Source organism: Urocitellus parryii, chromosome 13, assembly GCF_045843805.1.
Source record: "Urocitellus parryii isolate mUroPar1 chromosome 13, mUroPar1.hap1, whole genome shotgun sequence".
Lineage (NCBI taxonomy): Eukaryota > Metazoa > Chordata > Mammalia > Rodentia > Sciuridae > Urocitellus > Urocitellus parryii.
The window spans coordinates 69,179,385-69,199,256 of record NC_135543.1 but is presented as its reverse complement, the minus strand read 5'-3'; the positions used below and the strand labels follow the sequence as shown (position 1 = coordinate 69,199,256).

At 46.8% G+C, this 19,872-nt stretch overlaps 1 protein-coding gene across 1 annotated transcript in view; it reads left to right on the top strand.

The window, feature by feature from the left end:
* Shc3 (SHC adaptor protein 3) overlaps positions 1-14,420 on the top strand; it is a 79,435-nt gene extending 65,015 nt beyond the window's left edge. Inside the window, exon 11 of the mRNA XM_077792217.1 lies at positions 14,292-14,420. Within this exon, the coding sequence (XP_077648343.1) occupies positions 14,292-14,420 (129 nt within the window). The remainder of the gene's footprint in view (positions 1-14,291) is intronic.
* The last annotated feature ends 5,452 nt before the right edge of the window (positions 14,421-19,872 follow it).

Sequence of the window (19,872 nt, the reverse complement as noted above, 5' to 3'; positions counted from 1 at the left end):
GCCCAATGCGCTTGGAGTGGTAGGACCCCTCTCCCTGGGGGACAGATGACCGTAAGCGCCGCCCACATCCTAGAGGGCTCCTCCTGGCGCTCAGCAGGCTTCTGGCTTTAGGTTAGCCCATCACCCACACATTCTTCCCCTCCTTCTCTTTTAGAAGTTGACTCTTCCTTTGTCTCTTTACTGGGTGTAGGAAGGGGAGTAGGGGAATACCTAACTGATCCTGAATTCTCAGGGCTTCACATACCCTATATTCTGTGAAGGATTTCAAACTCAGGCAAAATGAAAGACACAAAAACAGCTAGATTTTAGCATCTTCCTCACTCAATGCTTAAGGAACTGCCTGCCCCCTCCTTCTCTCTGAAATGATGCAAATGGCCAGGGCCAGTGCGTCCAGTCCCTGGGGGAGGTTGGAGATAACATGTCCACAGATTCTCTCCCCTGGATCTGGTTGGTGATAGTTCTCTATGAATTTCCTGTTGGATCACCAGGGTCAGTTCTCTTATTTTTATTTATTTATTTTCTTATATTCTCTATTGTCAGACGTAGACTTTGTAGACTCTTGAGCAAAGCTGGGGATGGTGAGGTCTTCTCAGTGCCTGGGAAATTATACCAGAAGGAAAGGGGCTAGGGAGGGGACCAGACCAGTTCCTCCTTCCCAGGACCTCCTGCAGAGAGCCCAGGGGAGCAGGGGAGGGTGAACATCAGGCCCCCACCCCCACCCCTCCACACCCCTGCAGAGACTCAGGGTCAAGCTCACAATCTGGGGGAAAATGGAGTGCTCTCCTGGGGCAGGGGAGGAGGGTGCCAGCAATGGTTGTACCAGGTCTCAGGCCGGATGCCTGACATGGTCGCATGGAGGGGGAGGGTGGGGTCAGCACTGTGGCCCAACCACTGCCTCCTGGAAGGACCTGTGGACCCAGCAGAGGCCGGGGCAGTGCTTCTGCTTTTGATCTGCATCCCAGCTGCTTAGTCTGGACTCAGGCTCTTGGATCTTGGGTGGGGGCAGAGCCCCCCAGTGGATCCACCCAAAGCCAGGAAGTTAGAGAAAGGGCTGCAGCAGCTTGTGCCAGCTGTTCCCAGGGAACCCGGGTTTCCATCAGGGCAGCTTTGCCCACGCTGGTGTCACCCTCTGTCATTGCAATCATGTTGTCACTGACTGAGTGTACTTGTTAGTGAGAAATCCTTCAGTGGGATTTCTGCCTGCCTGCAGGTGACTCCACTTAGACGTGGCCTAGGCCACGCAAGCCCAGCCGCAGGCAGAGGGAGCTTGCTCCTCACTCCAGGCTCCAGAGGGCCTCTGGAGTCCTTCCCCAGTCCAGGCGGGCAGCCTCAGCTGCCCCATCCTGTCTCTGTGTGCTCCTCTTCCAAATGCTCATCAAATGGCCCCCAAATAACCCAGAAAGCTGTCCTTTCTTCCCCACCACCTACCTGCTCAGGTCACTTCCTGCCTGAAATCGTCCTAGGACTCACACCCCATCCAGGGTGAGGCTCCTGTGCCGAGAGTGGTGAGAGAAGAGCAATAGCAACCACGTCCTGAGCACCCCCCAGAGGCCGTGCCCTGTGCCCAGTGTATGTTGATCTTGTCACGATGACAACAGTCCTATCTGTCAAGTAGGACACTCCACAGAAAGGTCATGTCCTTGCCGTTAGAAGGGGACCGGCCAGGATGCAGCAGGTACTCAAAACTGTCTTCCCGTCACTTGTCACAAGAGCAGAATGCTTCTCATGGGAGTCATGGGCAAGGAAGATGGCGCATGTGCCAGAGCTCCCGCTTCATGCCTGGGTGCCATGGTGCACCCAGGAAGAAAGGGCTGGGACCGCCAGGCTGTTCACATGGTCAGTGGAGAAGGACCCTTTGTTCCCTCTGGATCCCGGGAGGGACTGAAGGAATTGGGCAGGTGTGTTGATTCCAGTTCACAAAACGAAGTGGACAGGACTTTGAGCCCTTATGCTAGTTCAGCAGTCTCCAGAGTGGCTCTCCTGTCCAGCAGCTTGGAACCATCTGGAACTTGCTCAGACATGCAGACTGTCAGAGCCTGCCCAGACCTGCTGGCCAGAAACCCCGAGTGAGGGGTCGCCAGCCGGAGCTTTCACCAGACCAACAGGGCACAGGTCACTCGATGGAGGAACCTGGGTCTAGTCAACACACTCTTTTAAAGAGGAGGAAGGACGTGTTAGGTAAGTTGCCAAGAACAGAGCCCATTAGCAGAATCAAGATTCAAGCCCAAGCGCAGTGACCTTTCTCCTGCATGGCAGTCCCTTCCGATCCTGTCCTGCTTTGCATGATCCCTGAAACACAAGAGTGGGTAATCTAGGAGTGTGGACGAATGAACTTTGAAATATTAATTTCTACCTAAGTTTCTGGAAGGCAGGTGAGAACCGGCAGTGCGACAGTTTGGATCTGGAATGTCTTCCAAAGCCCTGTGTGTTAAAGACTTAGTCCAGAGCTGGGCACTATTGGAGGTAGTGGACCCTCCGGGAGGCTGGGCCTGGTGGGAGGAAGTGAGGCCATTGGTGGGGGCAGGGGATGCCCTTGGAGGGAAGATGGGGATTCCGGCCCTTCCCTCTCTCTCTTCTTCATTACCAGTGGCCACGAAGTGAGCAGCCTCCTCCACCCTGAGTTATTTTAATGTCCCACCACTTCTGAGTTATTCCTTGGGCTCTCGGGAATCTTTGGTCCCCAATAAACCCAGCCTTTTGGATACCCGGGACTTGGTTCTTTCCCACCGCACTCAACTTTTGTCTGTAGAATCCGAGTTTCCTGTACTTTCAGACTCTTCCTGAAATGATTAGAAAAATCATAAGCAGCTCAGAGACCACGCTGACAGACCTTATCACACTGGCTGCTCCTGAGGACCAGTCAGATCTCACCACACAGGTGGCTGGCTGTGTCTAAGACCCCGGATGCTCTCGCTCCAGGATGGCTTGGGGCACTTCCGGAAAGCCTGTGCCCACTCCCTCCCTAAGAAGCAAGCTCAGCTGAAGAACCACAGCGAGGCGGACACAGTGGGCATGGAGAAGGCCATGTGCCAGGCAGCGGGGTAGGGGTGGCTCCCATCACCCCTGCATCTTGGTCTCCTTGCATCCCCAGGAGTCTGTGTCCCTGGAGAAGGTCAAGCCTTTGGACAGTGCCTGAGGTTATGCAGGTTCCTGCTTGGGGCTTCAGAAGGGGGTCTAATTCTGATAAAAACATGGTCCATCTCTGTTGTGGGGTGGGATGGGGGTAGAGTTCTCTGTCCAGCAGAATTGCTTTGCGTAACCACTGAAACACAGGAGTGGGTAATTTAGGTGTGCTGTCTCCTGTTGTTGGCATTGTGCTTTGTTGATTATTAAAAAAACACGGAGATGATGGCAGTCACCTCTGACCCTGGGCCAGCTGTGGGACTTCCCTATCCACTGGAGATCTTGAGTGGGAAGATCCATCTCCAAGTCCTGGGAGTGCTCTGAGGCCTGTCCCTCCTGCCTTCTTCCTGGCTTTTGCATATTAGGTGTTCACATAAGGTTCTGTGTGACAAAGTTGTTCCATGATGAAGAAGAAAATGTTTCTAGAGACTAAACAAATGTCGAAGGAACCTTCCGACTGGAGATTTTCAAATTCCCCCACCATTTTGCCCTTCTAGCCACCAGGGGGCGCTAGAAGCACACAGTTTGCACCTTGCAGGAGCTGGAGGAACCTCACTTGGGAGGGCCCAAGGCAGGTGAGCCTCAGGCCTCTGCTCGGGACCTAGGCAGGCCCCCGGGAGAGTCCACTGTGCACTTCCTGCCTGTACTTCCTCCTCTTCTCCAACTTTGCTCTGATCTGTGGAGTTTTACAGAAATATGGAGTTGGTTTGTGGAACAGCTGTGACCATTCCCGGCTGGTGTCCTTGGACACGGGTCCTCCCCTCTGTGAGTGGAATGGGTCCTGTCTGTGGTCACTCAGGGATCTGTGGAGACAGATGGCTTTGGGGACACTGAGTGTGGTGGTCCCAGCACCCCCTGTTCAGCTGAATGAGGACTTCTTTGTGGTGTCTTTAGGAACTCATCAGCTGGTGACCTTGAGGACTCGTGGAGGTCACACTCAGCCCACAACAGCCTGGGCTTCCACAGGTGGGGTCAATTTGGGAGATGGGGAGAGCCTCTCGGACAGGGATGAGAGAGATTCTATCTGGTGGCCCAACTCCTGAGACACAATTTTAAAGCTGGAATAGACTGTGCTGACCTCTATATCCACGTGTTCCACGTCTGCAGATTCAACCAAGTGCAGATATTCAGAAGATAAAATTGCACCTCTACTAAACATGCACAGACCTTTTTTTTTTAAATTATCATCATACAATGTAATATAATGAGAATTTACTTAGCATTTTCAAGGTCATAGAGACTATAGGTGATCCAGAGATGATTTAAAGTCTACCGGAGGCTATAGATACATTATATGCAAATTCTGTGCCTTTTTATGTGAAGGGCCTTGAGCATCCCATAGATTTTGGCATCTCTTTGGATCAACCCTTTGGATGCTGAAGGACCACTGTACTTCCCCTACAGTTAGACCAAAAGTTACAAACAGGATTCTGTTAGCAGTTAGCATTCCCAAGGGCTGGTCTGGTGGCCTCCATCTCTCAGCACAAAGTATGTGAGGTCAGACCAGGCCTGCAGCTCTGTGGGTCACCCAGACTCCCACTGTGTACCTCCCCAGCTCCTACCTGTCCTTGGAAGGCTCACACATACCTCCAGAGAGCAAATGTTCTTTTTTTTTTTTTTCTTCTAGTTCTGAGAAGAATGTCTTTGGTATTTGGAGGAGGATTGCACTGAATCTGTAAATCATTTTTGGTACTATGGCCATGTTTTTAAATTTATTTTTTTGGCGTAGATGGACACAACACAATGCCTTTATTTTTATGTGGTGCTGAGGATCGAACCCAGGTCCCGCCCATGCTAGGGGAGTGCTCTACTGCTGAGCCACAATCCCAGCCCAGTCTGGCCATTTTAACCATATTCATTCTGCCTGCACCTGAATCTGGGAGGTCTCTCTGTCTTTTAGTGTCTTCTTTGATTTCTTTTTCCAATGTTCTGTAGTTTTCTTCATAAAGGTCTTTTACTTCTCATTCGACTTACTCCAAATTATTTAATTTTTTTAACGTTATTGTGAATGAAATTCTTTTCCCGATTTCTTCCTCAGCAGATCCATTATTGGTGTGTAAAAAAGCTATTAGCTTTTTAGGTTCACTTTGTATCCTGTTATTTGGCTGAATTTGTTTATCAGCTCTAGAAATTTCCTGGTGGAGCTTTTAGGATCTTCAAAGTAAAGGACCACTTCATCGGCCAACGACAACAATTGGACTCCTTCCTCTCCTGTTTTTAGTCCCCTTTGCTTCCTTCTCCTACCTGATTGCACTGGGTAAAACCTCAAGGACCATATTGAATAGGAGAGGTGAGAGTGGACATCCTTATTGTGTTTAGAGGACAGGCCTTTGTTTTTCTTCATTTGTTATAGCCTGCCTTGGAGTTTGTCTTATGCAGCCTTTACAATGTTAAGGCAAGTTCTTCCCTGTCCTTAGACTCTTCAGGGTATTTTTTTTTAATTTTTTGTTTTTTCATCCCGTATAGTTGTTGAATTTTGTTGCAGGCCGTCTCTGCATCTGCTGAGACGATCCTCATTTTGCGGTTGGTTCTGTTTCTGTGGTATATTATGTTCATTGATTTACTTATATTGAACTGTCTTTGCATCCTTGGAACGAAACCACCCCGATCGTGGGGTTTAATCTTTGTGATGTTTTTTTTAAAAAATTCGATTTTCTAGGATTTTATTAAGAATATTTGCATTTATCTTTGTCAAGGATATTGGTTTGTAGTTTTCTTTCCTTGAAATGTCCTTTTCTGGTTTGGCCATCAGGGCGATAGTGGCTTTGAGTTTGGAAATACCCGCCTTTATGTTTCATAGGGAAATCTGAGGCACAGTGGCACTATTTCTTCTTTTTCTTTTGGTTAGCTTGGCTAAGGGTTTGTCAATATTGTCAGTCTTTTCAAATAACCATCTCTTGTTTCATTTATCTTTTTTAGTATCTGTTTACTTTCTATTCCATTAATTTTAGCTTTGGTCTTTATTATTTTGGTCTTTATTATTTCTTTCCTTATACTGGTTTTGAAAATAGTTTGCTCTTGTTTATCTAACACCTTGACATGCGGATGATTTTTTTGAGATCTTTATCAGTTTTAAAGTAGACACTCATTCCAATCGACTTTGTTCTTCTATCTGGCTTTGCCATGTTCCAGAGATTTGGGTATATTGTATTTCTATTCTTGTTTGATTCTGAGGAATTTTAAATTTCTCCTCTGATTTCTTCAGTGATCCACTCACCATTCAAAAGTGGCTTGTTCAGTCTCCATTTGTTTGTTTAGTTTCTATGTTTTTTCTTGCTGTTGACTGTTAACTTCACTCCATTATGATCTGCTAAATTGCAAGGAATTATTTCATCTTTTTTTTATATCTGTTAAGACTTACTTTGTGGCCTAGATTATGATCTATTTTGATAAAGATTATATGAATAGCTGAAAACAAAGCATATTTAGCTGTTGTTGGATGAAATATTCTGAAGATACCTGTTATGTCCATTTGATTTAAATTATGTTTTAACTATAGTGTCTTTGCTGATTTTATGACTGAATTACCTATCTATTTGTGATTAAGGTGTACTGAAATCACCCAGTTTTACTGTATTGGAATCTGTCTGAGACTTTATGTCAAATAACATTTGTTTTATGTAATTAGGTGCACCTATATTGAGGGCATAAATATTTACTGTTGTTATATTTTCTTGTCGGATTGTTTCATTTGCCAGTATATAATGATCTTCTTTGGCTCTTCTAATTTGGTTTGAAGTTTTCCTTGTCAGATTTAGGAGATCCTCCTGCTTGCTTGCAGTTTCTATTGCATGGAATATCCTTTCTGTCTTTATACTTTCAGCCTGTGGATGTTTTTTTCCTATGAGATGTGTTTCTTGCAGATATCATAGATTTGGGTCTTGTTTTTTTAATCTAGTCTGATAGTCTATGTCTTTTAATTGAGAATTTAGACCATTTACATTCAGTGTTATTGTAGATAGGTCTGTATCACTTCCTGTCATTTTGATTTATTTGCAATGCTTGCTTCAATCCTAATTGCTTATCTATTCTGATGAAACCTATCCTTTCCTGAGCTCTTGTGTTAGTCATGAACTCCTTTACTTTATGTTTACCTTGGGAGGTTTTTATTTCTGCTATGATTCTGAAGGAGACTTTTGCTGGATATAGAGATCTTGATTGGCAGGGGTTTTTTTGTTTTGTTTTGTTTTGTTTTTGTGTGTGTGTGTGTGTTTGTTTGTTTTTGTTTTTCTTCTTTCAGGTCTTGAAATACATCATTCCAAGCCCTCCTGGACTTAAGGATTTCATCAGAGAAATTCTCTGTTATTTTCATTTAAATATAACCTGGCTATCTCTCTTGTAGCTTCTTAACTTATTTCTTTTTTTTCCTGGAATTTTGGCATTGTAATTATAATGTATAATGGGGAGGCTCTTTTCTAGTCTTGTCTATCTGTGATCCTAAATTCCTCCAGTATCTGGATATCCATCTCAACCCCAAGGTGTGGAATATTCTCTGCTATTAGTTCACTGAATAAGCTGCCAGTGTTGACCTGTATCTCAGCTCCTTTCTCAGTACCTGTGAGCCTGACATTTGGTCTCTTAATGTTGTCCCATCTATTCTCATCTATTCTGATCATAGTTTCTTATTATTTTCTTTAATGCCATCTGAATGTTCAAGTCTGTCTACATTGTCCTCAAGCTCCAAGATGATCTTCTACTTAATCTAATCTGTTGGCAAGACTTTCAACTGAGTTTTTTACTTGACTTGTTCTGGCTTTCATTCCCAAGGCTTCTGATTGTTTCTTTTTCAGAATCTCTGTCTCTGTACTGAAATGCTCATTCATATCCTGTTTCTGCTCTCTGAGTTCATTCCTGAGATCTTCTTTTAATTCACAGGTTGGTCATTTTAACAATCAGCTTTTCAAATTCACCATCCAGCATTTCATCACTTCAATATCTGTGGATTGAGTGATTGGGGGTTATAAACTTTGTTTCCTCATGGTTTTGGACATTCTCTGTTGTTCTTGCATCTGTTGTGATGTTCCTCCTCCTCTTATTTAGGAAGCAGTTATCTCTTTACCATGAACTCTGAGCTGAGTTTATTTCTTAGCTTCAAAGAGTCCAATCAGTGTAATGAAGGTGCTTAGTTGTACTCAGCCCGGCTTTGAGAAAAGAGAATAAGTGACAGTGGAAACCTAAGAGCAGAAATTATAGCATCATACATTTAGAAACGTCATAATTCTACAACTCTACTGACCAATGAGAAAAGGGGGTTAGAAAGAGTACAGAATAGGTTGCAGAGTTAGGCATTAATGGCTGCACACTTAATGCTAAATTATATTGGAAGAAGGGAGAAAGGCAAGAAAGAGTGAGAGGGAATGGAAACAGATAAAGTGAGGAGAGAAGAAGGATAATGAGAAGGGAACACGTGTGGATGAGAAAGAAGAAGATTTGTCAAGAAAAACACTCAAATTAATTGAAAAAATACACAAAATTGGATAGACCTATGAAACAACAAATAGTAAAGTAAGACACAAGAAAATACTTTATACAATCATCTCTAATGCAACAACAATAGTTAAAAAAAAAAACATTCAGATTTCTCCTTACTGAGGTGTTTGAAAATGGAGAGACTTCTCTCCGAGGCTTTGATTTTAGGGTCCCTAAGCTAAAAGGTGGTTTGTGACACAATTAAGTTGCTGTTTGTTCTCTGTCAGCTCAGACCCAAACTGGGCCCGTCTTGCTGGGGAGTCTGTGTGCTGAAGGGGAGGGTAGTTCTAGCAGGCCCTGCGTCAGCCCAGTCCCTCCCGTGGCCTGGGTACTGATCAGGACTGTTCTGCACCCTCAGTCCCAGGAGGGCTGGTCCGTGTGCTGGGGAGAGTGTGTGGGGAGTGCCCAGGTGGCATCAGCAGACCCTCCGCACACTTTCGGGCCTGGGGGCGGTGGTCAGCCTGCCAGGGGTTGCTTCAGGCAGCAGCGTCCCATGGGACTCCAACCCCACCCACCACCATACCTTGTCAGCCTTGCCCCTTGTTCAAATAAAAACACCCTTTTCTTTTCTCTTCTTGGAAGACTGATCCATGGCAGCGGTGACTCCTGTCACCACCCAGTATCGCTCCTGGGCCCAGATTGACTCATGGCTTGAGCACCCACTGATCCAGTGAGGAGTGAAGCCTGGGTGGCCACTGGGTCTTGGTGCAAGAAAAGACCACGACAGTGGAGGGAGGGAGGGAGGAGTGAGGGAGGGAAGGAGGGAGGAGTGAGGGGAAGAGAAGGAAAGCTACAAGATTTCTAATTTTCTGTGCAGAAAGTTGAAACAAGGAAGCTTTCTCAGGGGTGCTGCCTCTCCACTCCCACTAGATCTGGTGGGACGTGCCAGGTCTCTCCTGCGCCTGCTCACTTTTCTGGGTCAGAGTGTCTTTTCTGCTGAGATTGTGATTTTGCTGGACAGAAGAGCCTGCTTTTCTTAAATTCCCTGGGAAACTTTCTTTTAGCTTATGGGAGCAAAGATTCCCCTCCCTCTGGGCCACGATGTGCCGAATCTGGTGCACTCTAGTTTTTTTTTTTTATTAATTCTCTTTCTAATCCCAAAACTGGTATTTCTGGGTTTCACCTGGTTGCTGGCTCTTGGCGTTGCCTTCCGGCACTTTCCCACAATCCCTCTGTATCATCCTGCAGCTACAGAACCATGTCTTGACTCAGCCTCAGAGAGCAGCTCCGTTACCGTAGGTTCCTTTAGTCTGTCATTTTTCTGAATTTCTAGTGTTTTGGTTTACAGTGAAGTCTGTAATATAGTTTGAGTTAATGTTTGAAAGAGTTTAAGTTCTGTCTCTAGATAAATTAACTGTTTTTTTTTTTCCTCCCTGTGTTTTGGTTAGTTTTTTCATTGCTGTGACCAAAAGACCCAACAAGAAAGATGGAGAGAAGGAAAAGTTTATCTTGGCTCACGGTTTCAGAGGTTCAGTTCATGATCAGCCTATTCCCTAGCTCTGGGCCCGAGATGAAGCCCATCATGATGGAAGGAGTGACAGAGGACAGCATCTCAGGACATGGAAACAGGAAGAGGGAGAGAGCTCCACTCCCCAGAGACAAAATATAAACCCCAAAGGCACATCCCCAGTGCCCTACCTGCTCCAGCTACACCCCGCCTATCTACAGTTACCTCTCAACTAATCCATATCAGTGGATTAACCCACTGCTTAGGTGACAGTTTTCATAACCCAATCATTCCACCTCTGAATACCTTGCATTGTCTTACATGTGAGTTTTTTTGCGGGGGGCCTCATCTCCTATCCATAACAATACAGATGTTCATGCTGTCTTTTCTCTTGTGTTTCCTTGGCTTCTTGCTAAAATTCAGTTGACAAAGTTTGTCTGGATCTGTTCCTGGGCTCTCTGTCCTGTCCCATTGATCTATTTGTCATTCTTGACTAATACCAGTGTCTTGATTGCTACAGCTTTGTGGTAACTCCTGAAGTTGAGTTGAGACAATTCTCCAAATTCTTTTCTTTCAGTATTGTGTTAGCTACTCTGGATCTTTTCCCCCCAACCAGATAAGCTTTAGAAAAAGTTGGCCAATACTACCTAACTTGGAAGGATTTTGATTGATTTTGCATTGACTCTAGAGATCAATTTGGAAAGAATTGACATCTTGACCACATTGGGTTTTCCTATCCATAAACATGGAATACCTTGGAATTCCTTGTATACCTTCTCCATATTTAGTTCTTTGATTTTCTTCATCAGACTTTAATAGATTTCCTCCTATAGACCTTGTATATGCTTTGTTGGATTTATACCTATATGTTTCATTTTGGGGGATGCTAATGCAAGTGGTATTGTAGTTTAATTTTCAACTCTACGCTTTCATTGCAAATATATAGGAAAGTGATTGAATTTTGTGTATTAAACTTGTAACTTGCAACGTTACTATAATTGCTTATTAGTTCAAGGAGGATTTTTTGGGGGGGTTGTTGATTCTTTCAGATTTTCTTAAGAGACGAATCATGAGTCTGTGAACAAATGTAGTTTTATTTCTTCTTTGCCAATATGAATACCTTTTCTTCTATTATTGTATTGAGCAAGACACTGGGACTTCTAGTATGATATTGGAAAGGATGGTGAGAAAGGTCATCCTTGCCTTGTTCTGGCTCTTACTGGAAAAACTTTGGTTTTTTACTTTTAGTTATAATATTAGCTGTAGGTTTTTAGTTTAGGATCTTCCCTTCTATCCCTAGTTTACTGAGAGATTTTTTTAAAAATCATGTAGGGTGTTGGATTTTGTCAAATACTTTTTCTGTATCTATTGATATTGTCATGTGATTTTTTCTTCTTTAACTTGTTAATGTAATAAATACTATATGGATTCTTAATTTTGTGCCAACTTTAAACATCTGAAATAAATCCCTCAGTTGTGACGTATACATTTTTATACATTGTTGAATCTGATTTGATAATATTTTTGCATATATGTTCATCAGAGATACTGTTCTATGGTTTTCCTATAATATCTTTGCCAAGTTTTGGTATTACAGTAATGCTGGCTTCATAGAATGAATCAGGAAGTATTCTCTTTGATTCTATCTTCTGAAAGACATTTTAGAAAGTTAGTATAAATTTTCCTCAAAGAATTGTAATGCATTCCACTGCTGTTGTGTATTTAAAAAAATAATAGTAAAATTAAAAAAAATTTTGAAGCTTTCTGAAAAAAAAAAGAAAAGAAAAGAAAAAGAAATCATCAGTGAACCCCTCTGGGCCGGGTGCCTTCTTTTGAGAAGGTTATTAACCATTGATTCAATTTCTTTGCTGGGTAGGCCGATTCAGATCATTTACTTCTTCTCATGTGAGTTTTAGCAGATTGTGTCTTTCGGGGAATTGGTCCATTGTGTCATGTAGGTTTATCAAATTCATGGGCATAGAGTTGTTCACAGTATTCTCTTATCATATATTTAATGTTCATGGGATCAGTGATTCTCTTTCATTTTTACTTGTGATTTTTGCCCCTCCACCGCTCATCTTCCTTAGCCTTGCTAATAGCTCAACAATTCTGTTAATATTTTGGTTTCACTGATTTTCTCTGTTGATTCCGTGCTTTCAATTCCACTGATTTCTCATTTTCTGTCTTTATTTCTGCTTACTTTAGGTTAATTTGCTCTTTTCTTTTTCTAGTGTCTTAAGGTAGAAGCTTAGATTACTGATCTTAGACCTTTCTTCTTTTTAAATATATGCCTCTTTTGGTCTCTTCTCTGTACCCTGATAAGAATGAAGTTTTTCCTCTCCATTTTAATTTCCTCTTGGCTACGCAGAGCCCTGCACAGTTGTCCGGGATTAGCATTCTCTTTTTAGGTGTCTGGAGCCTAGGTTTGTCCTGAGGGCTGGGTGGTTTTAATCAGCCCCTGGCATTTCTAGTGCCATGTGGGGACCCACACAGATGGCTCTAGGGGCTGCAAGTTTCCCGGGCAGGAGCCAGATTGAAGTGCTAGCAATTATTTATAGGAATTAGATGAATTAACCCTTTTATTTAATTTAACAGTAAATATACGACTTGTTCTATGTGCTGGCGTTGGCCAGCTGTGTACCGCAGACACCACCTGGTGGTGCTCAGCTTTGGCAGCATGTTGGAATCACTGTGGGACCATCACCACCCCCTCCTCCAGCTTCTGATGGGACTGTCCTGGGCTGTGGCCTGGGCGTGGGGTTGCTGAATGCCCCTCAGGTGGCTTGGGCCTTGATCTGGCTATTTCAGGCACTTTCTGTCATAGCCCTTCCTTCATCCACCCAGTTCCTCCAGAACCAACATATTATTTTTTAAAAAAATAGAAACAAGGGGTTAATGTTAAGGCAACACCCCAAGAATACTGCTCTCACTCTGAGTTTCTAAGTGCCCCAGATTCTAAATACTTAGCAATGCATCACCCAGGGTGTCTTTTTTGGGTCAGAAATTCCAGGGAGTTTCCAGAGAATTAAACAACCTTCTCCATGAGAAGGTGCTGGGAAGTCTTGCAGAAAAGATCTGTTTCCATCCTCATCCCACAGATCTCATCATGGGTGAGGCTGGATGCCCACGGAGCAGGGGCCTCTGCAGCTCAGGAAGTCTCTTCCTGCTCCGGGGCTTACAGAGAAAGGTGAAGGGAAATCAGGTAGGGGAAAATGTCCTCATTTCAAAGCTTCTGCTGTCACCTTGAGCTGCTCATTGGTAGAGCCCTGAGAACGTGGCTTGCACTTCTCAGAGCGCCTTGGGTGAGCTTTGCAGTGCATACGCCTCAGAGAGAGGATGAGCTCCTGACAACTCATATGAAGCTGGTGAAGAGGAATCTCCTCAAGTTGCAGAAGGAGGCCAGGGCACTGGGGCACCCTGGCTTGTGAGGGCTACACTTTTCAAAGGAGCAAAGCTGAGCTGCTCTCGGTTGAGCTGGTATAGCAATAAAAGTCACCGACTCTAGGGAGAGGTGGCTTATGGTCCCCAGGGACCACAGTACAGGCCAGTGAGCAGAACAGGGTGCTAACCCTTCTTCTACCTCCCATTTGTATCTTCAGGAAAAGTCCATGGGGTACACACTGTGCTCGACTCTAGAACGGAAAGCCCAGGAACACGGAGCCCAGCCCCCCTGACTCAGCCAGGCCCACCCTGTGAGGGCAGCATATATGCTCTGGGGCCGGCCTGGGAGGAGTGAGGGAGAGAGGCCACCTGGAGGTTCTGCCCTCGAGGCTGAGGCTGAGCCAGGTTCTCAGGGGGAAGCACTTCCAGCCAGGCAACAACTGTGCCTGTGGGTGAGAAGGGCACAGGAGTCCTTAGAGCCCAGCGGTCCAGTGCAGGGAGGCTGGGCAGGAGCTTCTGTGAGGGAGGGAATGGAGTCGGAGAGGTGTGGTAGCCCCTGGTTGCAGAGTTTGGAGAAGGCTGTGCCCCAGTGTGGTCAGGATGGAAGGAACAAGGTGCACAGGGTCCACGGAGCAGTGTGCTGGGATATTCAGGGCTCTGTCTCCGAGGGGCGGGCAGATGAAATGGATTGAATGGACCAGCTGCACTTAGTGACCAGGGTCTTGGTAGACGGCATCTCTGAGGTCTGGGATTCCCGAGTCCAGAAAGGCCTTTGCCCTTGGGCCGATTCAGATGGTGGCTCTGGACACAGCGTGTTTTCTTTTCTTCTGTCTATGGGACATGCTCAACTTTCTGATTGCTTCCCGCACAGATCCGGACGAAGGACAGGGTCTTTGACAGTATCAGCCACCTCATCAGCCACCACCTTGAAAGCAGCCTGCCCATCGTCTCTGCCGGGAGCGAACTCTGCCTCCAGCAACCAGTGGAGAGGAAGCAGTGAGCTGGCCCGGCCCTCTTCCAACGCCTGCACCAGGTCAGGAGGACCTGGGGCGACAGTCTCCCGCTCCAGGAACTGGGGTGGCTGCCTGAGGGCACAGAGCCTTCTTCAAAAGCCCCCAAAGGCAGGTTTCCTTCAAGTTCAAGTTTCATAAACTTGTTCCCAATTTCTCATATGCATATTAAAGGTGTACATACCTATACATCCTGTATAAATTATCCCTCTATATTTATATTTTTTAAGACTAAGAAAGATGTAAGACTAATGTTCTGTGCTGTATGTTTTTAATGAAAAAAAAAAAAGTTTGACTGTAGTTGTCCAGGCAAAAATTTAACTCAACTGACCTATTCCACTGGGAAATTTCACTAGGAAGGTGTAACCTGCAGTTTACTTAATAAGCACAATACAAAGGCAAGCAGGAGGTTTGATAATAAACACAGAATTGTAATAGAATAAGGCAGCAAGCTGCCGAAAGAGTGTCTAACCCTGCATTTGAAGTACTATTATGAACTTGGCTCTGAGACTGGATGGGCTGGCTGAGTCGGCCTCCGCCTTCCACTTCCTGGGAGATGCCTTCCCTGCTCCTTGCACTGCGGGGCTCTGTGTGCACAGGGTTTCCACCACAGGACCACCTGCTGCAGCTTGGCCAGACAGCAGGAGGTGCTTCAGCTCCTCTGGGTTCTGCTGAGCATGGGCACCTGTCACCCTTGACCCCAGTGATGTGCCGGGATTCATGTGAGGCCAAATATGGCACAAAATTAACATCATGCATCAAGATCTTGACTGGCAGATGTGGCTCATGATCCAATGAGGATGTGGGGAAGACAGCGGAGGCAAATTCTTAGCCGGTGGGTTGATCACAGGCTGCTTGTAGCAGCTGCAGGCGAAACAGCCCCACACCCACCCTCTGTCTTCAATAGCGGGAAAAGCCTGTCTCAGAGTTGCGGGAGGGCAGATGCATGCAAGTGTGCAGAGTTCAGCCCTGGACCCGCTCACTGGCCGGTCCTCCAGGGTCTGGATGGGCTCAGGAGGAGGTTCCACCCCTGGAGTGAGGGATGGTGACCACCTTGCTACCCCACCAGGCTTCCCAGAGGCTCAGAGGACAGGGTGAGTGCCCCAGGCCACAGCTTTTCGTCCTGACTCTCTTCCTTCCAGATCAAATGCTGTCATTTTCTGATAGATCCTTTTGTGTTGGGAAGTTGGCAATGCTTATGACTTTTAAAAAATACTGGGGCTGAGATTGCCCTGTTGTCTTTTCCAACACAGTTGGATGATTCCGTCATTGGTTGGTACCTCCTCCAATGTCACCCAGGTCTCAGTGAGGTCCTGTCAGCACCTGTCATCCCTGGCCAGTCGAACTGAATGACTCTCTGTTCATAACCAAGAGCTGGGTCCTGTAAAACTAGATGCTTGGAGAGGAATTAAGAGGCCACTTAAGTGTATCTGGGGAGTCATGTTTGGTGAAGTTCTAATGCTGAGTGTGTGAACTCCACTTCTGCTTTGGGGACGTGTGGAGTTAATAGATGAGGATGGGTTGGGTAAGTCCCAAACTTCATGTATGCAGCCTGCTTTGGAGGGTCCAAGGAATCCAAGCTGACGGCTGAGTCAGTCTTCTAGAATGTTCTGTGGTGGATTGGAACTCTGGAGAGCCTGGCACGAATGCAGACCACCTGGCACTTCCTACACTGTTGATTCCAGGCACAGCCTGGACACCCCGCTCCATGTCATCCAGTGGCAGTGGCACTGACCAAGTGGCTGGTAGCAGCTGCTCAGGCTCCTGCCTTGTGACCACATAGGCTTTGGGGTAGCTCACGTCTGTCCCCTGGGAAGCTGTCCCCAGCACACACATATTCTGTTCTGATCCTCCTGTGTGAGCGTCTACTATCCATAAAAATGTTGTGAAATCATCTTCTTTGAACATTCTTTCATCTCCTACTTGTGAAAGGCCCAGATCTTCATTTTCAGCGGCACTAGCCCCATAGAAAACCAAAGCTAAGAACTGTTTTATTTTATTTTCCTCTTGGGGGAGTAAGAAGTCCGTGGTTCTGGTAGCCCTCTTAGCTGAAGTCAGTGTTGGTTTAGTGGATGACAGACAGCATATATTTTTTTTTTCCTGCATGGAAATCAATTTATAAAATCCAAAGTATTGAGATCAAATCTTTTTACATTTCGCTATTAATTCAAAATACGTGATTTGGATTTCAGATGACAAGATGGGTCACACTGACATAATGCCAAGTTAAAAAAAAAAAAAAACCCATTCCCTTTTAGCAACGACATCTCAAAGCAGATTTGAGATGTGGCCAATGACAGGGATCTTCTAATCTCTGTTCCCTTCATCCTGTAAAGCTTGGTCGCGTGCCCACGGGTAATCGCGTCTCTTCTGCCACATTCCTTCCAAGGAATGTGATGGGGCCTTCCCAGGCGCCTCACTCCCACGTGGGCCACGGAGGCTGGCTCCAGGTCACGCAGCCAGCTGCCCGCAGAGCTGTGCTGCTCCTCCGGCGTTTCCGGAGCTCTGCCCTGTGCCAGCCTGTGCTGGGAGCTGAGGATTTGGAGGCACACCTCATGGAGCCTCCTCCCTCCCCAGCCTGGGCCCTGCTTCCCCATGAATCTCAGACTGCATTTCTGCCCGGGTGGGGCAGGGTGGCAGATCAGCACCCCTGGTGCAGTACGGAGCTTTGACTCCCTGGGCACAGTAGCCACAGCCTGTGCCGGGCCACCCTGGGCCTGTGGGAGTATGCCAGAGCCCTCTCCCCTTCTCATGAGCACCTCCCGCCACCCCACCCAGAACTCTGCTTCTTCTGGGAGTGCCAGATGGGGTCTCTCTGCTCTGGCACAGGGACCCTGGAGACCCATGCCCACCCCCCCCCAACCTCTGCCCGCCTGGGTGAATGACCTGTGCTTCAGATGACACCTCTGTCCCACTGAAGCTCTGGGGCCCCCGTGGGTGGTCATGGTGGTCCAAGTCAGCTTGGATTCAGGCTGTCCCTGAAGAGGCTCCCTGTGGCAGCGGGAGAGCCGGCTGACAGGTGACAGGGTCTCATGACTCAGTCTGAAATCCCAAGCCTCCGTCACCGTGGGTGGGGCTTCCGACATTTGCAGGACCACAGGTCGGGCTCCTGCTCCACCTGCATGAGGGACTGTCCTGTGTAAGGCCTTCTTGGATGTGGGGGTAAATGGACCAAGGTCCCATCGGGCCAGGTGTGATGGTGTCCTTGAGGCTTGCCTGGTGGCAGAGGGAGTCACAGATAATTTTTAATGAAGACAAAAACTGATAGGCCATGAGTGGACGCAAAGGCCCAGCTTGGAGGAAGGGACAGGCCCTTTGAGGAGTGAACCCAAGAACGGCCCGTCAGCTTAGGGTCATGGTTGACACCTGTCTGGCCTCCCCACCTCTCGAGGGTTCTGAAGATGCCCAGTGCTGCCATGAAGCTTTTCTTCCTCGGATGACCCCATTATCTAAGTGAGGTTTAGGGCAGTCCCAGTTCTCATTTCCTCTGCAGCGGCTGCCACATGAACTCCTGTTGGGCTGAGTAGAAGCCCACACCACAGACATCTCGGGGGTAGTGCCAGCAGCAGGTGGGCACCCCGTCTGTCCTCAGCCCCAGCCTGCCCGGCCTGACCTGGCCTGGGGCAGATCAGTAGCTGGAGCTCTCTGAGCCATGGCTAGCTCCACACCACCTAGTGGCTGCACAGAGTCCCCGTGTGAGAGTGTCGGGAGTGATGAATGTGCGATGTGTCAGCAGATACTTGCTGAGATTCTTCATTCACAAAAGCGTACACCAGTTCTCTCTCAGTGGCCCAAGGTTGCATGCCATCTGTAAATCCCTTTCTGTGGATGGTGACAGCCAGATTGGAAGTGGGTAGGAGGATCTGGAAAGACTGTGGGTTTCAGAATAGCACTCTGGTTCTCGTGGAACTTCTGAAGTGTTTTCTAAGAAAGGCAAAGAAGGAGAATCCCATTCCCGGAACACAGTGAAAACCTAAACCTGGCGGCTTCCTACAGGATAACAAGGGAGCTTTACAGGATGGTCCAGTTGGAGGGGGCAGATGAGGAAACTGGAGCTAGGGGTCCTTCTGGAAAATGGCCGTCGTCAGTGGATGAATCTAGGAAAGAACGCAGGACATACCAAGGTCCTCTGGGGCTTGCACAGGAGGCTCAGCCCCATGAAAATGGCAAGAAGTGCTTCTGTCCTCTGGCCTTCCCTCCATGCACCTGTCAGAAGGCACAAAGTCATTCAGATGGAAGGGGTGGCGCTCCTATTTCCTCTGACTTAGTTGGGGTTCTCTGGGAAGCAGAACCTGAAGAGGCTTCGAGCGTATCTAATTTATTTGGGAAATGATCTCAGCAGACGTGGGGAAGGGAGACAGTAAGGTGGCATTGTCAAGTTCCCATGATTGTGGACACAGGGACATCACCCCTGGGAGGCCTGGGGGACACCACAGAAGCAGCCCAGTGGAGGGGACAGAGGTGGAAAGTGGGCCTTTATTCACCAAGCTCATCATTGGTGGAAGGCTGTTTTTCGGGCTAGTTTCTGATCATCCCCGAGTACACCTGAGCACACTTTGCCATCTAGGAAGTCCTTGGGCAGAGACAGATGTTCTTAGTAAACAAACTTGGCATGAAAGGCAGGCATTGGAACCACCTGAACTTGCTGGTTCACCCACAAATTACCACATTCTGCAGCCTGCGTCCATCCCTGACTCAGTGGATCGGGACTGAGGCCCGAGCCTTTGCATTTCCAACACACAAGGTGATATTGGTGCAGCTGATTGTCTTTGAGAGTTTTTGTCATTTATTGGTGGCTTCCCCCCACCCTCTGTTTTATGATGAAGTCTTCATACCCCCCTTTGTGTCGTAGTTCCCAGGGTCCATGCTGTGAATTCAAAAGCAGAGGATTCATAAGCACTTATATAAACTCCTCGCCACCATTGCTGGTAGATAAAAACGCCATCTGCTAGCCACGATTTATTTATAATGGGGTTTACACATATTTATAAAGTTTGCAAGCAACAAATGCACAGTTTTAAAACTGGCATCTTTTATAGCAGTCAGAAAAATTGCAACTTTATACCAGGACCTGTGAATGTGAATTGCACATGTATATTCACGTGTATACATAGATACTTGTGCTGATTTAAACAGATATGCCTTTGTGTGTGCCTGTGTGTGTGCATGTGTACCTGCATGCAGGTGGGTTCTCTGCTGAGCACCATCAGATTTCTCCCTGGGGTTTGTAACTAATAGACAACTTTGGTGGGAACCTAGCACACAAGGAGCAGGAACAAAACACAGGACAGTGGGGTGGGAGGATGCCACTATGGACCATGAAAGAGGGACAAGAGGGAAGAGAAGACAGTGAGGGAAGCCTGAGGAGGGAGATGGCAGAAGTAGGATGAAAGGAAAGAGGAGAGGGAAGGCCAAGCAAGGGCAGACTCACAGGGCTCCCTG